Here is a 17,184-nt window from a genome sequence, read left to right on the forward strand (position 1 = left end):
TGGTCTGAGGGCAGAGAGTGTAATAAACAAAAAAAAAAACACACATGAAAACAAAGACTCACAAAACACACTCCTGCTGTGGAAAGGTCTCCTGTCCCTCCCTTCCTCCCTCCCTCACTCTTTATCAGTCTCACCAAATGCCTATCTCCCTACTTTCTGCTTCATGTGAAACATGGATAGGCGAATGTAGATTTGTCCTTTCTCATTCCACATCTGGAGCTGATCAGAGGGCCTCCTGGAAGTTGAGGCCTCTGGGCCTATTAATAACCATACCGCTGAACTCAGGGTCAGACAGCAGTCAGCGGATGAGCCTGTGTCTACTAAACACATAGTCCCTTCCCCCATTCCTCAAGAGGAAAACTCTCACTTTTAAAAATGAGATGGCAGGCTACAGAGCTTAGCAATGTACAGCCAATTTTACGCCTTTTAACTGGGGCACACGGAGACTCCTGCAACTCAGGCGGCTGCTCACAAATTAGGCACAAATAGGTAAACTAAAGACTAAAGTTTCAGACTTCTCACTTCACAGTTGGTCATTTGGCTTTAAAAATAAAATGGATACATAAGAGAAGGAAAATGGCCTGAACAAACTGTCAGACACTTTTCTCTGTAGCTGTTATTTTTTTCTCCTTTTTTCCATTTCCAAACAAGTTCAAGTTCAAGGAGGCTAGACCTGTTAAAGGCAAGACAGATGGTAAAGTCGTCAGCTGTTAGCTCTGAATGTTAGCCCAGTCAGACAGCCCAGGTCATGTGGAGGTCTACAAGGTCAAACCACCTCTGAACCTTGACTCCAGTCTGACAGCTGCTCAGGTCAAAGGTCAGGGAAGGGTTAAGGTACCGTCTGAGGCTGCTCAATGAATTTAACAGATACAGGACATCACCTGTATTGAATTTCCAATGTTAAGGCAGACAAAACCATGGACAAGCTTTAAGCAAGTTTTAATTAGGCATTAGGCAAATACTGAGCAGCAATGATACCAGTTAAACCTATTGAATCTTATGTCCACTATAATTTAAACTGGCATCACAAGCATTGATTCAGGTAATTTCACAGACTTCCTTCTTCAATGATCACACCTCAACAACTAAAAATACACACAAGCAGCTACTTCCTCAATAGCGGCAAAATTCTTCAGCAAAGTTTTACGTTGCTCCGATAGAACATTGAAAGTAGACCAGTGGAGAGTATACTGAATGCAGAGAACAATTTGTTAAGCATAACCCACCCCCATCCAACACACACACGCACCTGTGAATACAGGGTAGTTGAATCATCATAATCGGTGGTAGTTTTCTGCTGAGCCCAGCCAGCAGTCTGTGTTATTTTTAGAGGGCTGACACAGAAGCAAGCCGTCCATTTACTCCGTGAGCTGGCAGCAAGACCATCACAGCTCTGGTTGCTTTTAAACTACCAAAATGGGAATGAGCTCAACATAAACACTGCGCAAGGTGTGGACACTTACAGAAATTAAATTAGCTCGGATTTGGAGCCATTACAATTCCATTACTTAAACATTAGGCTCCTTGCAACACAAGGTGGTGTATGAAAATGCCAAATCAACACACAGTTACTGACTGACCACTGCCCAAAGGCCAGACAATCAATAAAACTCTACCTAATGTAGCACATATAAGCTGCTGTTGGCTTGTTATTAAAACATCCACAATTTTTCCTCTTATAGCTGTACGAATGAAAGGACAAAGAAAGAAACAAGACAAACAATAAACTTCTAGACGTATTTATAAATTAATAAAATTAACTGAGTGACAAAACGCCTGGATGGAGTATATACAAGACAGGAGAGATTGAAAAAGGAGACGGTAAAGTAAAGTAAAACAGAGTGAGATCCAAGGCTAAAGGTTTAAGGCTGTTCCCATCTGATGTGACTGATGGATTGAGCCTTAGGGCCAGCTATGGATCTAGCAACTGAAGCCGTGATTGACATTGAAAATTACACAGAATGAGCTATTAGCAGATAGCAAGCCATATCATAATTCAATCCCTACAGCATCAAAGTGCATCAATATCATAATTCAATACCAAGAACCATTAGCCTGCAGCACACCAATATCATAATTCAATCTTGAGGCCATCAGCCCTTGCCAATATCATAATTCAATACTTGGACCATTAGGACACACCAATAGGCCTATTAGAATTCAATACCTGTGGTCAATGATCTAACAGGACACTGATACTGGAGTCATGGGTTGACATGGGATAAGGCCTGCACATAAGGCTCCTCAGACCCTATTTAGCCCAGACGCCTTGATAACAGTGAGATAAACAACACTAAAATTAGGCAGGGCGAGTGGTTCACCAATAGCTTAGCTTCACCAGACTCGGAAGGCCGCAGAGTATTTGCTGCAGAAACTAATTTCGACAGGCATGTGCAGAGGGACACATATGGGGAGCAAAAATGAAGCACTGCATTAGCCTCAAACTTCGCAGCCAAACTTGTCGAAAATGCTTCGAACAGTGGCCCCCAGTGTGTGACCGTCTGCAGTTGGTCTAAATTATCACATTGTGGTACCGCGTGGAAACAAGACTCCATTTCGTGTTCTGGTCCGCTGCCTCTGTTTATATTTCCATGTTAACATCTTGTTTAACTCTTCAAAATGCCGTAAATCTCATCCAGGCTCTGCTTGCTGGGTCATCAGAAATCTGCACCTTAACAACCAATCAAACGGTTTGTAAAAGCTCAGATTTCCTCGGCTGCTGTAAGTCACTTTTTCGCCAAACTTGTCATTATTCAAAGTTATTCTCACCGCACATTTCTTAGGTTTCCACACTTAACTCTAATCTTCATGTACTGCAAGTGGGGTGTAAAGCGACTCTGGAGAGTGGAAAATACAGCGAAGAATGATGTACTACTGCAAAATAAGATCAATTACTCTAATGGCAAAAATAAACTACTTTGATAATTAATTAATCATTTAAGTGTGTTTTTATCTTGTAAGGCCTAGCAGTCATTGGTCTAGCTTCTGATTTTTGAGAATTTTCTGTGTTTTATATATTACAAAATGAATATCTTTTGGCTTTAGCTGTTGGTTCAGACAAAAAAAAAATGATAGAAAAACTTCATCTTGAACTTTAGAAAATAACAGCCATTTTTGTTTCACCACTAACCAATCCATGAAGACGACATACACTCTAGATTTATCAACGATGAAACAGTAATGAAAATAGCTGTCAGTTGTAGACCTAAAGTTGAGCAAGTTGAATTTGACAGTCATGAATAATAGACAAAATTGAGTTTACCAAGTCACATAAATCTAGAAACACACCAACAGCAGGTATACGCTGCCATGAAACACAACTGTTTAAATCAGACCCCTTTCATGAAAGTGAGATAATTGAAAACATGTGCTAGACAAGTGAAAAAGATTAACGAAAGCAACAAGAAAAGAGTCTGCGACTAAGCTGGTGTGCACCTCGCTCTGTGTGCATTCTTACTTTGCCAGTCAACTATGGACAAGAACAGACATTTTTCCCCCTCAGGGAACGCAAGATTTTTGTTTACTGAAAACCTTAGGCTTAATATTACAAGATGAACAATAGACTATACAAGATGACATCAGCCTCGGAGGCGCCGTTTCAAGTGTACACTTGATTTTTAAATAAAGTGGGCATCATCCTCAAAGTTACAAGTGGAAACAGCCACCACGTTCCAAAGCCTAAAGAGAAGTGTCCTGGTCACAGAAGCCCATGTTCTCTCTGGTGGAATACAGAGCAGCACAATAATGGATGCTTCTGTCATGAGATACGGTGAAACTCTATGATGCTGTAGGTGAGAGAGACTCCAAGTGGGTCTGTAAATAATGCCTGCCACTTGAAAATAGGTCTCTAGAAGCTGCCCCCTGCGCTCTTGTTGCTGGTTGTTGGGTGGAAGTTTTGTCTCTGTAGTGTAAGTGTTTCAGTGTGTATGTAGAGGAAGAAAATATATTGAGATTATCTGGTCATTCTTCTTACTATTACATATACATTTCAGCCACATTTTGTTGCTCTATAAAGCCCTTCTGAATACCATAAGTAAAGAGCTGCACACTTTACAAAGGTGCAAGTTACTGATCCCAGCTGGTAAAAATATAAATCACACACTGCAGCCTATAAAGACTTATATCCGAAGTTATAGATGTTATTTAGGCAGTGACTGCTAAGACATAAAAATTTGTTTTATACTGGCTGTTAAACCGCTAAAACACATTTCTATTTATGCAATTTCTTTAAGAGTATATATACTTGAATAAATGCTGCAGTGTCTGAGCAGAATGCCCACTAAACAAACACTGTTTGGTAAAAATACATTTTCTAAAATTTGGTGGGCGGGTGTAAAAACCAAATATAGCAAACTGTTTATAAAAGAATATCACAGGTTTGATATCCCACATTCTCATAAACTGCCTGGCACTACATATTCTGAGGAGGTTATTTTTGCCTAAATGTCTGCATGCCGTCAGGAAAAATTAAATGTATAGGATAAAATGTATGATTTAGAAACCATACATGAAGTGTTGTTAACAGAATGTCAATAAATGTCAATTATTCTTTTATTACACTCTCTACCCTACAATAATAGTACACATGCTCTTTATCTCACACATTTTTAGCCTATCAACAAAAACAAAAAGGCTGTTTTCTTGGGTTAAAAAATAGGTCTTTATGGTAAAACTGTAATACATTTACGTATTACTGACTGGATTTCTATAAACAATTTCTACTTTCTATCAGATGGAATAAAATAGTGTTATAATGTCATTTTTATTTTATTACATTATTGCATTCAGTATTATCTGAAGGCAGCTCAAATTAACTGTTAAATTATTCTTCAACAATTTTATTAATTGATATATATCGTTTTAGCAACTTTTAAAGAAAATCAATAGTCTTTGATTCCAAATATTTTATGTTCTTTACTCGTCTTTTACAAGAAACTGGACGTCTTTAGGTTGTAGACACCACAGTATATTGAAGAATATAATGGCTGGTTTTGAGAAACACTGACTGACATTTTGCACTATTTTAGAGACCAAACAATTACTTGATTAATAAAGAAATAACTGGTGTATTAATCACAGCTGAAAACAAGCCCTAAGTAACAGTAAATATTTCTTTGTTGCTTAATCGAAAATAACAAATTGCAAAAAAAAAAACAACCTGCTGTTATATTTTTATTATAACCAGAGATTTTTGGTACTACATCTGTTTGTAATACGCTTTTGCATAAAGCCAGAATTAAGAGCTGCTGACTCCATCTGTTTGGATACCCCTATTTTTAGACTCCTCTTAAGTGCTTTATATCTTTTGTTTGAACGTCAGATGACATTGGTCTGAATTTCTTTCACTGTGCCAAAGTAAAAATTGTGCAAGTGAGAGTTCAGATTACAGCTCTCACATGGTACAATATATTTACTTTTTGTATTAAATCAGTAAACTAAATCTAAAGTAGACACTCCTCAAATCAGGGGGAGGGTGAAAAAAAACTGAGCCAGAGAGTGAGGTATACTTTAATCGCTAAGGAGTTGGGGAGTGTGGGCCTCTGTTGAGAATTAGCCACTGATAAGGTATATGAGGAGAAGTTTTTCCCAGTTTCCTCTGAGCTACGTGGAGTGCATCCTCCATACATTTACACTATAATCTCTTAGAAAGTAAGATGACAAGCCCTGACCAAAGTAGATCGAGGACGGACCAAAGACCTGACATGCACTCGTCGCTCTCTCTGACTCATGCTTAGTCGCTCACCACCCACCAACACACAGTGAAACCTCAGTCCCAATGCCAGGTTTTGTCACTGGGCAGAGAAGCGGTTGGCTACAGTAAAAGCATGACGTGATGCCCCTTCCTCTGTGCTCCCCCGGCCTGTGCAGCAACAGAGGGGTAAAAATATCCCACCAGTGAGTTCAGACAACCAGCTCATAAATTAACACTAAAACTCCTGCAGACAACAGCGAGCCAGTCACTGAGAGATTTAAACCACTCAGGTTGCCACTGACCACAGCTCTGGGATCAGCTTACAAAACCCTTTTCCTAAATTTACCCATTAGGAGGTGGTGAATAAGAACAGGGTCTAGATCAGTTTTCACCTAAGTCACTATTTAGCCGTCCGTTAACATAGTGAACTATTTTTCAAAATGGCTCTGGGGTGCGTTGTTCCAGGAAATGTTATGAGGTGAGATGTAGGCTATTAGGCCTAAATTGGGAATTGTGTATAACAGAATGGTCTGTTCTTAATTTTCCAAGCTTGCACAGAAAACATAAAGTATAGGTTTAAGCCCCACTATTCACTCATATCTTATTAAGGCTCGCCTGTAATGAAGCGCAATCTCTCACCGCTCTCAAGCAGAAACGCAATGTTCCAGCAAACTGCTTGACTGGGTCAAAAAAAAGGGAAAAAAGGAAAAACAACAGGAGAGAAGAGTGATGATCCCTTCTAAAGAAACTCAACTCTGTAATGGACGGACAGGGATTACAGACGTTAAAACCTCCTCCATCTGTAATTCACTGTCACCCTGCCATCATCTCTGAATCACTGATCCACTTTGCAAGTGTGCAAGACCTTGCTAAAAGCATCACTGTTGCACCCATTTGTGTTTGTAGTGGTGGTTTTGGGGGGGGGGGGGGGGGGGGGCATGCAGAGAAGACAAGTTAACAGCTCGCTGTGCTGTTTCAAAGCACTCTCTGTCCTTTAACAACCACCTAGCTAGTTTCTCACACAGGGAAAGGGACACACTGATCAAATACGATTTTAATGAACATCAGCAGTTGGAGCCTGAGGAATAGGCGCTACGATGGCTTAAAGCTACTGACATCTAGGTTGGGTTGGATTTTCATCATCAAAAGAAGCACACAAAAAGAGAAAACATTCCTTTGCTGGTGCCTCTCGCACAGACAAAACAGACTGCGAGTGCGAGCGTACAGCGCACACTGTCCATTCGATCACACAGAAGAAGCAAATGAGGAAGCAATTGGCTGACAAGGCCATGTGTACACCATGATCATATCAAGCTAGCCTCACATTATCCCCCAAAAATGGAGAAGGAGGAGAAAAAAAAAAGGTTCTTCTCCGAAGGCTTTCCTCCAGGAGCCTCACAGTGGGAGGGAGAGTAAATAAGATGTCATCAATAATAGACAGTGAATGTTCTGAGCAGTTCTGCGCGCACACACACACGCACATACACACATACGCACACACACACCAGCTCCGACTGATTCCTATCCTGCAGACAGGCCTGCCAACCGCCAGCCTTTTTGCACATGCTCAGATTCACTGTCCTGACTAATCGCTTGTGATAGGGGCCTTTGCCATAATTACCCAGGGCCTTATCACAAACTTATGCGATGCATTTTTCATGTCCTGGCTGCTGGCGGTGCCTTCACTGTCCGCGCTGGCAGTCAATCGACGAAAAAAAGACTGTCAGACAAATTCACACACACACCAGTTCAAACAGGGCAAAATAGGTGAAAGCAGGGTGAAGGGCCAGGAAGAAAAATATAAAGGAAGGGAGGGGGGGGGAGATGGAGAGGGAGGAAGGGGGGAGCAGGAAGGGGGTGGGAGATAGATAGTGAGGAAAGACAAGAGAAAGCAGTCTCAATTTTTCTTTTCTTTTTTTACATAATGCATGAACAAGGGGGCACGAGTAGGAGGACCAAACAGGATCAAATAAATAGGAGAAGTGAAGCCTTGATGATGTGGCGTAAGTGCAACACAAAGCCCGCTGGGAAGACTTGTTCACTGTCCTTTTGTCTACCCAGTCATAGGGGCATCATGACCTAAATAAAAGTTTAAATCCCAAGCCTGGTGCGATTTGCAAAATAGTGTATGAACAATTGGTCCTCGGCTGCATAATGCAATCTTATGTTAATGACGACGGCGAGCGGGGGCTGCTAATATTCATAAATTGTGATTTGAAATTCAGCAATGCATGGTAAATGCCACGGCAAAACACAACAGTGCCATTGTCTAACATGTCTTGTGATAGGTCAAACTGGCTCTAATATACACAGGCTATATTCACACACTGAACAGGCCAATATTTTCCCCCCAATGTCCCCTCCTGTGCCGTGGATCTCCTCCGTGCACGCCGAGATTAGCGGCGTGCATGAGGCTGTGGGACATTCACGGAGTTCATCACAATCACAAGGTCACGATCCGTCATATTTCCAACATTATTGTTTTTAAACGCAACACGCAGCCTGTCCCGTCCTGTCCACTTCCACAGACGTGGCAATGTCTGTTAAAAAAAAACACCTCACTGTGTACATAATTGCCGTGAGAGGAAACCGAGAAAAAGAAGAAAAAAAAATCGACCGAGTTCATCAACCGGAGACGACTTCAATATAAACTGTTTCAAAACCGTTAGCCGATAATGTTGCTAATGTTTCCATTCAACTAAACTTACCGACGTGACAGTTAAAAAAGCAGGAAAAAACACGAGCAAAGCGCTGTTGTGTGTCTCTTGCTGCCCGTCTCAACGGTTGGTGTCACCACAGCGCCACCGTATAATGAGTCGCACTTATTTTTCCCCCAAATTATCCAACCTTACAGCGGCTAAAGCGTCGGGCTAACTACGGCTACTCGCTCCGGTAAAAGTTGAACAACACGCAATAAAGGTAGCCAACTGAAAGCTTTCCGCCGAAGCGCCGCCGTTTTTGCTCTTTATTTCGGCGCATCCCCGCGGCGTCGCCCCGGCTTTGCCCAGTTGCAGTGTCCGATCGATGTTGAATTGAACAAAGAGGATCAATTTCTGATCAGCGAGAGAGCCACTTTCATCAATGTGAGGAAGAGAGGTCTTGAATTCTCTTCCCGAAACACCTACGAGACGGCGGCGGAAAAAAACACACGAAACGCGGCGGCGGAGGGAGACGAGACGGCCGAAGCGAACAGAGGGGAGACGGTTAAAACGGAGCTTGGACTGACCTGTAGTTGTTGTAAGTCAAAGCGCTTCCAATATTGAAACATCGATCCTGCATTGGCCGCCATCTTGAGACATATTGAGACAGGAATGAGATGCTGATAGAGAGCGCGGGGGTTGGAGTTCAGTGGAGAGGACCGGGCGGAGGCAACACCCGGACCGGATAACAGCTTCCTCCCGGCCCTGGAACAGCTGCTCCGCGGAACGGAGTCACCGCGCAGAAAGTGTCGCCTTAAAAACGCCATTATAATTGCTTAAATAGCATTTTATCAACATTCAGATATTACAGGTAAACAACCGAGCTGGCGTTGAATTACTCTTACATTTACTACGTTAAAATGCACCAAGTTATGAGCACGACATGTGAATCCATGCTTTAAGCCGGAGTTTGTTTGATTATTATGAATTATGGAGAGCAAAGATCATACAAAAATAATGCCAGGAGGCTACTTGGAAGCCATATCTGAAAGAAAAAAAAACACCGCGGGAGAGCATTCTGAAGCACAAATAATTAGCAATAATCTTCTGTAAATTTAGCATCACTGTCACATGTAGAAATAAAAAGTCACTTGGCTAAAGGTATTTTTTGTTGTTTTTAACCTGCTAATTTACAGTCAGCTTATGTGTCATATATATTCATTCTAAACATGTTTTAAATTAAATGTACATGTTTTGTTGATTTGATTTCATTGTGTTGTTTTTTATCTGCATGGAAAGCATTTTGAATAACCTCTATGTATGATAAAGTGATATATAAATAAATTTGCTTGCTTTTTAAAAAAAATCTACTCATTTGTTGAGCTTATCTCGTGTCATAAAAGTGTCACTAAAACTGCTAAATAATTAGCTCTTATCAATAATAATAAACTAGACACTATCACTTGAGGTTAACGGTTCCCACCTATCTTTTAATTCATTCTTGCTATTATAAGGGTGGATCTATAGTATTAACTTCACTAAGAATTGGTAAAAGATGGAGTGGACTTTAACTTGGCACAAGATCATTGGAAGCTCATGATTCTCTCTGTTTACTAGGATGTGATTAAGCCTGATATTTTTATTTAAGGTATTCTTTTGCGACGCACATGTTAATCAGATTAGTTAATCAAATAAGCTGTTGTGTTGCTAATCCAGTCAAGAAGTCGGTGCAGCAGCAGCAAGCAGCAGGCAGCCCAGTGGTCAGAGTGTCAATGTGCATACATATCTTTTGCTGAAATGACCTTGAGCAATGCTCTGACCCTGGCTGCTCCTGAGGCGTCACTCCTGCTGGCCATGTCCTCTGACCCTCCCAGTGTGTGGACGTGCCTCGCGGGATACGCAAAGAATTTCTAATTACACTGTATGCACGGTGTTGCCCTAAATTCCTGTGTCAAACTGCACCCCCTCATTCACCTTAAAACACATCACGCCTCAGCTCCAAGCCTCCAACCGCTCTGCAACACCAGAACCAGGTTTATCAGGGTGACACATCTGCTGTGCACATTGTTTTCATTTTAGCACTTTGTGGCTTCCCAGATTCGACTTGTTGAGTGTGTGTTGCTGGGCCTAATCTGTGTGGAAATCCACGCCTGCACTCACACGTTGGAGGTTTTTTCTTTTTTTTTTTTTCTTGAGCGTTTCAGAGACTTTACCAATTTTTTTATGCTTTTATTTTCCTTCCCTCCAATCATTTTCATTTCTTTACAGCCGTTGCACTTTAATTGCAGCCACTAAAAATACCATCAGAATTTGCCATAGATAATAGCGCCTCTTTCACTGCGTTTGTGTGAATACAAAGGTGGGCATTTTTGTGCTTTGAATTAGCTCAAATTTCAGGCCATTACTTGATTTGATTTGAAGCTGTTTGTGTCTCCATCCTCCTACGGTATGAATGGTGCTCAGTGCTCCACTGATATGTCACCTAAATAGCTTTGCCTTATTTTATACTTCATTTATAGACATAATACAATGAACTGAAGGCTGGCCTCAGTCTTCTCATCACACCCAGTCATATGCTTTTCATAAAACATGCCGAAATACACATAGAATTCACTGTGAAGAATACTTCTACTCTAATTGAGTCACTACAATGCAATAGCAGTAGGATTCACATTACAGTCTTTAGCAATCGATCTGTGCTCACAGTGAATGCTGTGAGAAGTATTCAGTTTTTAGACTAAATACTCCATAGACCTGTGAACCGATGAATCCTGCGTTTAATCCTTTCATTCCTTTCCCTTTATTAATCGGTGCTTCCTTAGCCGGGCCTCCCTGACTTGTGATGCTACCTATCATTAAGCCAAACCAGAAATACAGGTCTGAGATAATCCGCACAAGCTTAGTCGCTTGCAATGTGTCCCATTATTTGTGTAGTTATCTTTTACCGTCACACAATAAAAATGCACCAACAGGAACATGAAACACTTTGGTTAGATTTTATTGTCCTGTATGGGGGGACAATAAAGTCAAACTAAGTACTACCATTAACTTTATTGTGACTTTTAAACCAGCATTTAACAATATTCTTTTAATGATAAAAACACGTGAAAGCAACTCTGAAATGTATATTTGCATTGAGAAATGTTTCATTATTATTTAAAATGTTGAGTTTTTATTTGGGACATGATTCAGATATTCTAATGTGAGCTGCTTGGTTGATTAGACACCTAACAATACAACAAAAATACAGTTGCAGACAAATTTGTCAGACATGACTTTCTTCTTTACAAAGCACACTAAGAGTGTTGCCTTTAATCAGAAGCTCTAAACCAGCCAAATATTTTTATAATCATCCTCTAAAAAGTCAGAACTAATCGGAGATAACACGCATTTTATGAAAATGATAGTCAGTAAATCATAATATAATGAACAGTGATGTTTGAAGTCAACTTCGGTCTAAACAGATAACAAAGCCTCTTTCTTTAGCGAAACCGCTATAACTAATGGTAGTTTGGTTGAGTATAACTGTGCACACAAGAGTGTAGTTTTAAATATATTTCTACTTCACATGAAGCTGTTTTGATTCAAAATTGAATTTGGGGTAGTAGAATTTGATTTAAAAAAATATCTTCTAGCAAAGTGTGATCTAAAAGCCTACAAGCGTGAACATCACCAGCCAGTTGATTTTTGTACCGCCAGGCGTTCTCCTCAAACTCTCTGCATTTCAACACACACAGAGCATCTCCATGAGGACTTGAATGAAGCTTCACTAGGCTCTGTATCACTTTGAAGCTGTCGGGGGTATACAGTGTAAGTCAGAACAAGTAACAGTCAGAGTTATCAATCTGCCTACAAATTATCATGTTCCTGCTACAGAGGTTCACAGCGTGTTGCCATGAATGACTTCAGAGGTTTCTCCCTGCTTGCCTTTTTATTGCACTCTATGGTAAAATTAAAGAGCAGGGGGAAAAGCTGCGTAAATTGTTCATGACAAGGACGAGTTTGGGCCCAGAAATTAGCCTCTAAATAGCCTCACCAGTTTGAAAAAAGAGAGAAACAAGCACACGCTCTTTGTGTTATTACACAACTAGATCTTCTACCTCGATAGAACTACAGGGTAGAAAATAAAACAGCCTTTCTGTCCTTTAGCTTTCCCACTTTTCTCTGTTTGTGTCCCTTTTTTTCCTCCTGCTCATTGACTCTGCCTGTAAGGTGCTTTTAGCGGGCCTTGTGTGGCCGGAGTTAGAGATGGATGTGTGGCCCTTGGGAGCCGCAGGCAGAGTGCAACACTGATCATGTCAGACAGGCTGGGGAGGCTGCATAAGATCATCATCACCCCAGCAGTGGAGTGAATCGCCGCAGTGGCACTTTCACACAACCTCTGACCTCCGGGGTAACCTCCGAGGTCATGATCAAGGTCAGGGGTCGGTGAGGGCCTCAGTGATCGGGGCGATTGCAAGCCCCTCCTGCCCACTTCCTCCATTTTTTGTTGCTGCTCCACATTCTCTCCCTTCAATTTTCCTGTTCTCCTTTCCCCCTCCTCATCTTCTATCTGTTTCTTTATCGCTCACACTCTCTTTCACCAGCCGGGACCAATTGAGACATCCCGTCCCCCGGGAGCGCAAAAAGGAAAGCAAGAGAAAATCAATAGGGAAGATGAGTGAAGACCTGGAGGTCCATCAAAAAAAACTGAATGCTTCTCCCTGTGCCGGTATGATTCACACACCCAGAAAAAACACATACAGATACACAGTGGTGTTGCTTTAAGAAACAGTAGACACACGTGGAAAAGTCACAGAACTACTGTGAAAATAAGAAAACATGCCGTTTTTACAGCTTCCAAGGACAACACAGAATACCCTGACAACTTCCTTTTGTCCTTCATACATGTGTTTAGCTGCTGCAGTGATGTTTTAACTCAGAGAGACGTAATATGTGTCCCTCCATGGAGATTCAAGGTCTGCAACAACAAGTGAAAGAGCACAATGGCACATTTTCTAGCGGGAGAGACGAGGAAAAAATGACACAAAGCATAAATGCCAAGCTCGCTGTATCATCCTGGCTGTAATTTGTGTCGTGCAAATGTCACCGTATCACCAATCAGCTTAATTATAGTACATTTCCAGCAACATTTACATGCCTTCGTGCTGCATAACGGCATTAAAATAAATGAAACTGAAGTGATAGAAGACAAAATAAACTCCTTCCTATGCATGTGAATTTTTGAGCTAAAGAACTTCTGCTGTTTCCGAGAGAAAAACATACATGTGTTTATAATGTTGAGCCTCAGCTTGTCTACATAACTTATGAGATTGCCGTGTTCCTTCCCAACACAAGATAACCCCGGGCAGGACATTAAATGATTGGCTGAAATAGAACTGTTCAGATGAAAGGGAGGATAAATAATGCAGAAAGAATACAAAACCTCTTATGGGGATAACTAGTCACACACACACACGGTGAAGAAAAGTGAATGGATGTAACAGGAAGGAGGAGGACCCAGTGGAGACACACATGCTTCTTGCCTCATCTCCTCCCACTCCTCCTTGTCTGCCATTTTTTTCTGCTCACATTCAGACTTCATGACATACCCTGAGTCTGTGGGAGGAATAATGTTGTCCAGTCACGCCGTGTTTTTCCTGCCCACCAGAGCTCAGACACAACACGCAGTGCAGGATTCCAGCACCAGCCGCCTCATCACTTTTTCATGAGTGTTGATCAGAATGCATTCACATGACGACAGCAACCTGGACAGCTGATCCTTCCAACACAGAGACGGAAAACTCTTCTTTTTCAAAAAAAAAAAAAATCAATTAATCTCTCTATTTGTTTAGGTCAAATAAAAACTGAATCATTTTTAAACATTCCTGGTTGGAGGGTGCTGCTGTGCTGGGTCATATCTGAATTAATAAAACATGGAAGACAAACCTTTTCAAAGCCTCCCCGCTGTATGCCTAATTTCCAGCTGAAATGTTTATTCATTTGCAAATTAAACATGCATGTTGGAGAAAAATCCCAGCGTCAGTACAGTGAAGAAGCTGCTCAGGATACTTGCACAGGGAGGCTTTGTGCTTGTGTGGGGAGACACCTAGTGGTGAATGGCAAGTGTAGCGTTTCACGGAGGGACAGCTTCAGGTTGAAAGGCCTGCTAAGTGGTTATTGATGAAGTTTATTCAGTTAACTATACTGTAATTTGTGGCATTCTCTGATAGCCAGTGAGTGGCAGTTTCGGTCATATTGGCTCCAGTGGTGCCAAATCTATCCGTCCACCTGATATGACCTCCTAATCACAAACTTTTAGAAAGTGAATAAAACTTAATAGCTGTTTCTTGAAACATTTGCTCATTTCATCAGCAGCACACCGCGCCCTGCGTCAAGGTGTTTACCTAAACCTAAAAGGGCCCGGGAGGCCCTCCGACTGTCAACAGGCCGCACAAAAGCCCCATTCAGCGGTAACTGGAACCCATAGCGACGCTGCCACGTCAAAATGTTGCAGAAATACAGCACAGTGGAAAATGTTTTTCACTTTATTTGGACCGTAAAGGCACGGAGAAAAAAATTTGCCCACAGAGCTGGGCAGGTGAGCCAAACGAAGAGGAAGATTGTTGGTGGATGATTGCAGACCAGGCTGCGCTCCTTATCTCAACTGAAACTTTTAGAGTAGTTCATGTGGGTGTGTCAGCCAGGTAACAGTCAGCAGGTTTTTCTCATAGCCTGCTTTCCCGGAAAAGACTGAAGCTGAGTGGAGTTACTATAGGAGGGTTTGTGGTGGCATCGATGGGTGCTGGGGCTCACTGGAGACCCGCGGGCCGGTCCACAGTCGCAGCGCGCAGAGCAGAGTGGCGCGCAGGTTCCTCCCAACGCCAATGTTGGGAGCGAGTTCTCAGACGGATCAACTCCTCTCTATGGGAGGCCCATCTTAGGTTCTTGTTCGTCTGTGGGTCTGCTTAATCTACCTGTTTGCTTCTTCCACCGGAGAGGACCCGGTGACGCTTCCTGATTTGGACTCATCCGTTCGGCGAGTACCGACAACTCCCGGACTGCTGGGAGCTTACCAGATCGACGGTGCACCACTCACGGACGACAAGCGTGCGTACGCCGAGGCCGACGCCGTGATCATCCACCACCGGAGATCGCCAGTCTAAGGTCGATCTGCCACCCGAGCCGCGGCCACATGCGCAAAAGTGGATCTGGCTGAACTACGAGTCTCCCTCGCACACACCCAGACTCTGGCTTTTTGGGGTATTTCAACCTCACGATGAGCTACAGGACAGACTCGGGACATCTTCCTACCGTACGGTTACCTGGTTCCCCGTGAGCGCGCAGTCGCGGGTCCACAAAGCCGCTTTACGCACCCGCTACGTAGACCCTCCCACTCAGACTTCAGCCGGCCCCGTCTCGTCGCCTGGGTCGTCAGCAACTGGTCGGAGTCACACGCACGCGTGTCCCTCTTCTACAAGCTCCGCCGGTTCGTCCACATCGATGTGTTCGGACGCGTCGGTCGGCCCTTACAGAAGGGCAGCGATAATGTGGTGCAGCTGCTCCGACGGTATTTATTCTACCTGGCGCTGGAGAACTCGTTGCACACCGACTACATCACGGAGAAACTGTGGAACGCAGTTCTGGCCGGTGCCATCCCGGTGGTCCTGGGGCCGCCCAGGAAGAACTACGAGCGCTTCTTGCCCCCGGAAGCGTTCATCCACGTGGACGACTTCGCCACAGTGCAGGATCTGGCCCGGTACCTGCTGATGCTGAAGAGCAACCCGGGCCTGATGAGGAGGCACCTGGACTGGAGGGGGCGCTATAGCGTGCACCGGCCGGTCTTCTGGGGGAACACTTCTGTTCGGCCTGCAAGGCTGTGAGGAAGAGCAAAGGCAGGACTGCTCTTGTCAAAGACTTGGCTGTCTGGTTTCACTCGTGAAAAAAACTCACTGTGACCTGGTTGATCTGAAGGACAATCTGAGAGACAAGACTCACTCTGAGTGACGGACTCACTGTCCACCTGCTGCTTTCAAAGTTTACAAATGAAATCTATTTACACTTGAAAGACTTTTGATTGTATTAAATTCACGTGCGTTTGATTGTACTGTGATAACTGAAATGAAATGAAGGTCACTGAATTTCTCTGAATGTCTTTCTGATCACTTTACACACACAGGACCTTTGTCTTTTTCAATTTCATACCCCCAAGTAACCTAAAAAAAGCCCTCAATCACAAATTTGCCCCCTAAGCTTTTCAGCATGTACAATAAACAGCAGACAAACTACCCCATTTTGCAAAACTATCATTATCATTTTTCGTCATGTTTTAAGACAGCTGTTTGTTTCAGCTGATTGCTTTACAATAAGAAAGTCATGTTACAGAGACAGACCTTGCTTGAGATGATTCTTTATAAACCAACACTTCTTGTTGTCTAATATGTCAAAATCCTCACTTTCAGTTTGAATATCATGCAAAATTAGTTATGTGGCGATGCAATTTGAGTTAAAGGCAAACAATGAAAATGCTCACTGTGTTGCAAAATCTCATTCAAGTTTCATGCCTCTGTAAAGGAACTTTTAGACTGGTAAGATGGGAATGTAGCTTATGAAAGGTGTTTTGAATAGATATAATTGGTGATATCAACAAAACAGAAAGATGTAGCCACATGACAGCTGATGAATGTAAGAGGGAGTGTGTGCGTGTAACTTTTTGTGGTTGTGTTTGATTTACGGAAATACGTGCCTGTTCGTGCATCACCTATCTGAGGTGGTTTGGCACTAAATCATGTTAATTATACCATCTCTGTTTTGATGTGCTCTTAACTTAAGTCCATACATGGGTGGTGCCGCATCCTCAGAGGCCGTACGTCT

General features: G+C 42.6%; 2 protein-coding genes across 4 annotated transcripts in view; one reads left to right on the top strand and one right to left on the bottom strand.

Annotated features, from left to right (window-relative positions):
• cux1b (cut-like homeobox 1b) overlaps nt 1-9,074 on the bottom strand; it is a 63,177-nt gene extending 54,103 nt beyond the window's left edge. For all 3 annotated transcript variants that reach the window (XM_022215974.2, XM_022215973.2, XM_022215972.2), the window contains exon 1: nt 8,919-9,074. In XM_022215974.2, the coding sequence (XP_022071666.2) occupies nt 8,919-8,981 (63 nt within the window). In that variant the 5' untranslated portion in view covers nt 8,982-9,074. The remainder of the gene's footprint in view (nt 1-8,918) is intronic.
• Nucleotides 9,075-15,333: 6,259 nt separating this feature from the next.
• LOC110966574 (alpha-(1,3)-fucosyltransferase 4-like) lies at nt 15,334-16,599 on the top strand (the record flags this gene model as incomplete). The annotated part of the gene is given in 6 exon segments (XM_022215978.2): nt 15,334-15,373; nt 15,376-15,463; nt 15,465-15,560; nt 15,562-15,610; nt 15,612-16,158; nt 16,161-16,599. Coding segments are annotated over 6 exon segments (912 nt in total), but the record flags the coding sequence as incomplete, so codon positions are not given.
• Nucleotides 16,600-17,184: the final 585 nt, after the last annotated feature.

This window comes from Acanthochromis polyacanthus, chromosome 13 (genome assembly GCF_021347895.1).
Source record: "Acanthochromis polyacanthus isolate Apoly-LR-REF ecotype Palm Island chromosome 13, KAUST_Apoly_ChrSc, whole genome shotgun sequence".
Classification (NCBI taxonomy): domain Eukaryota; kingdom Metazoa; phylum Chordata; class Actinopteri; family Pomacentridae; genus Acanthochromis; species Acanthochromis polyacanthus.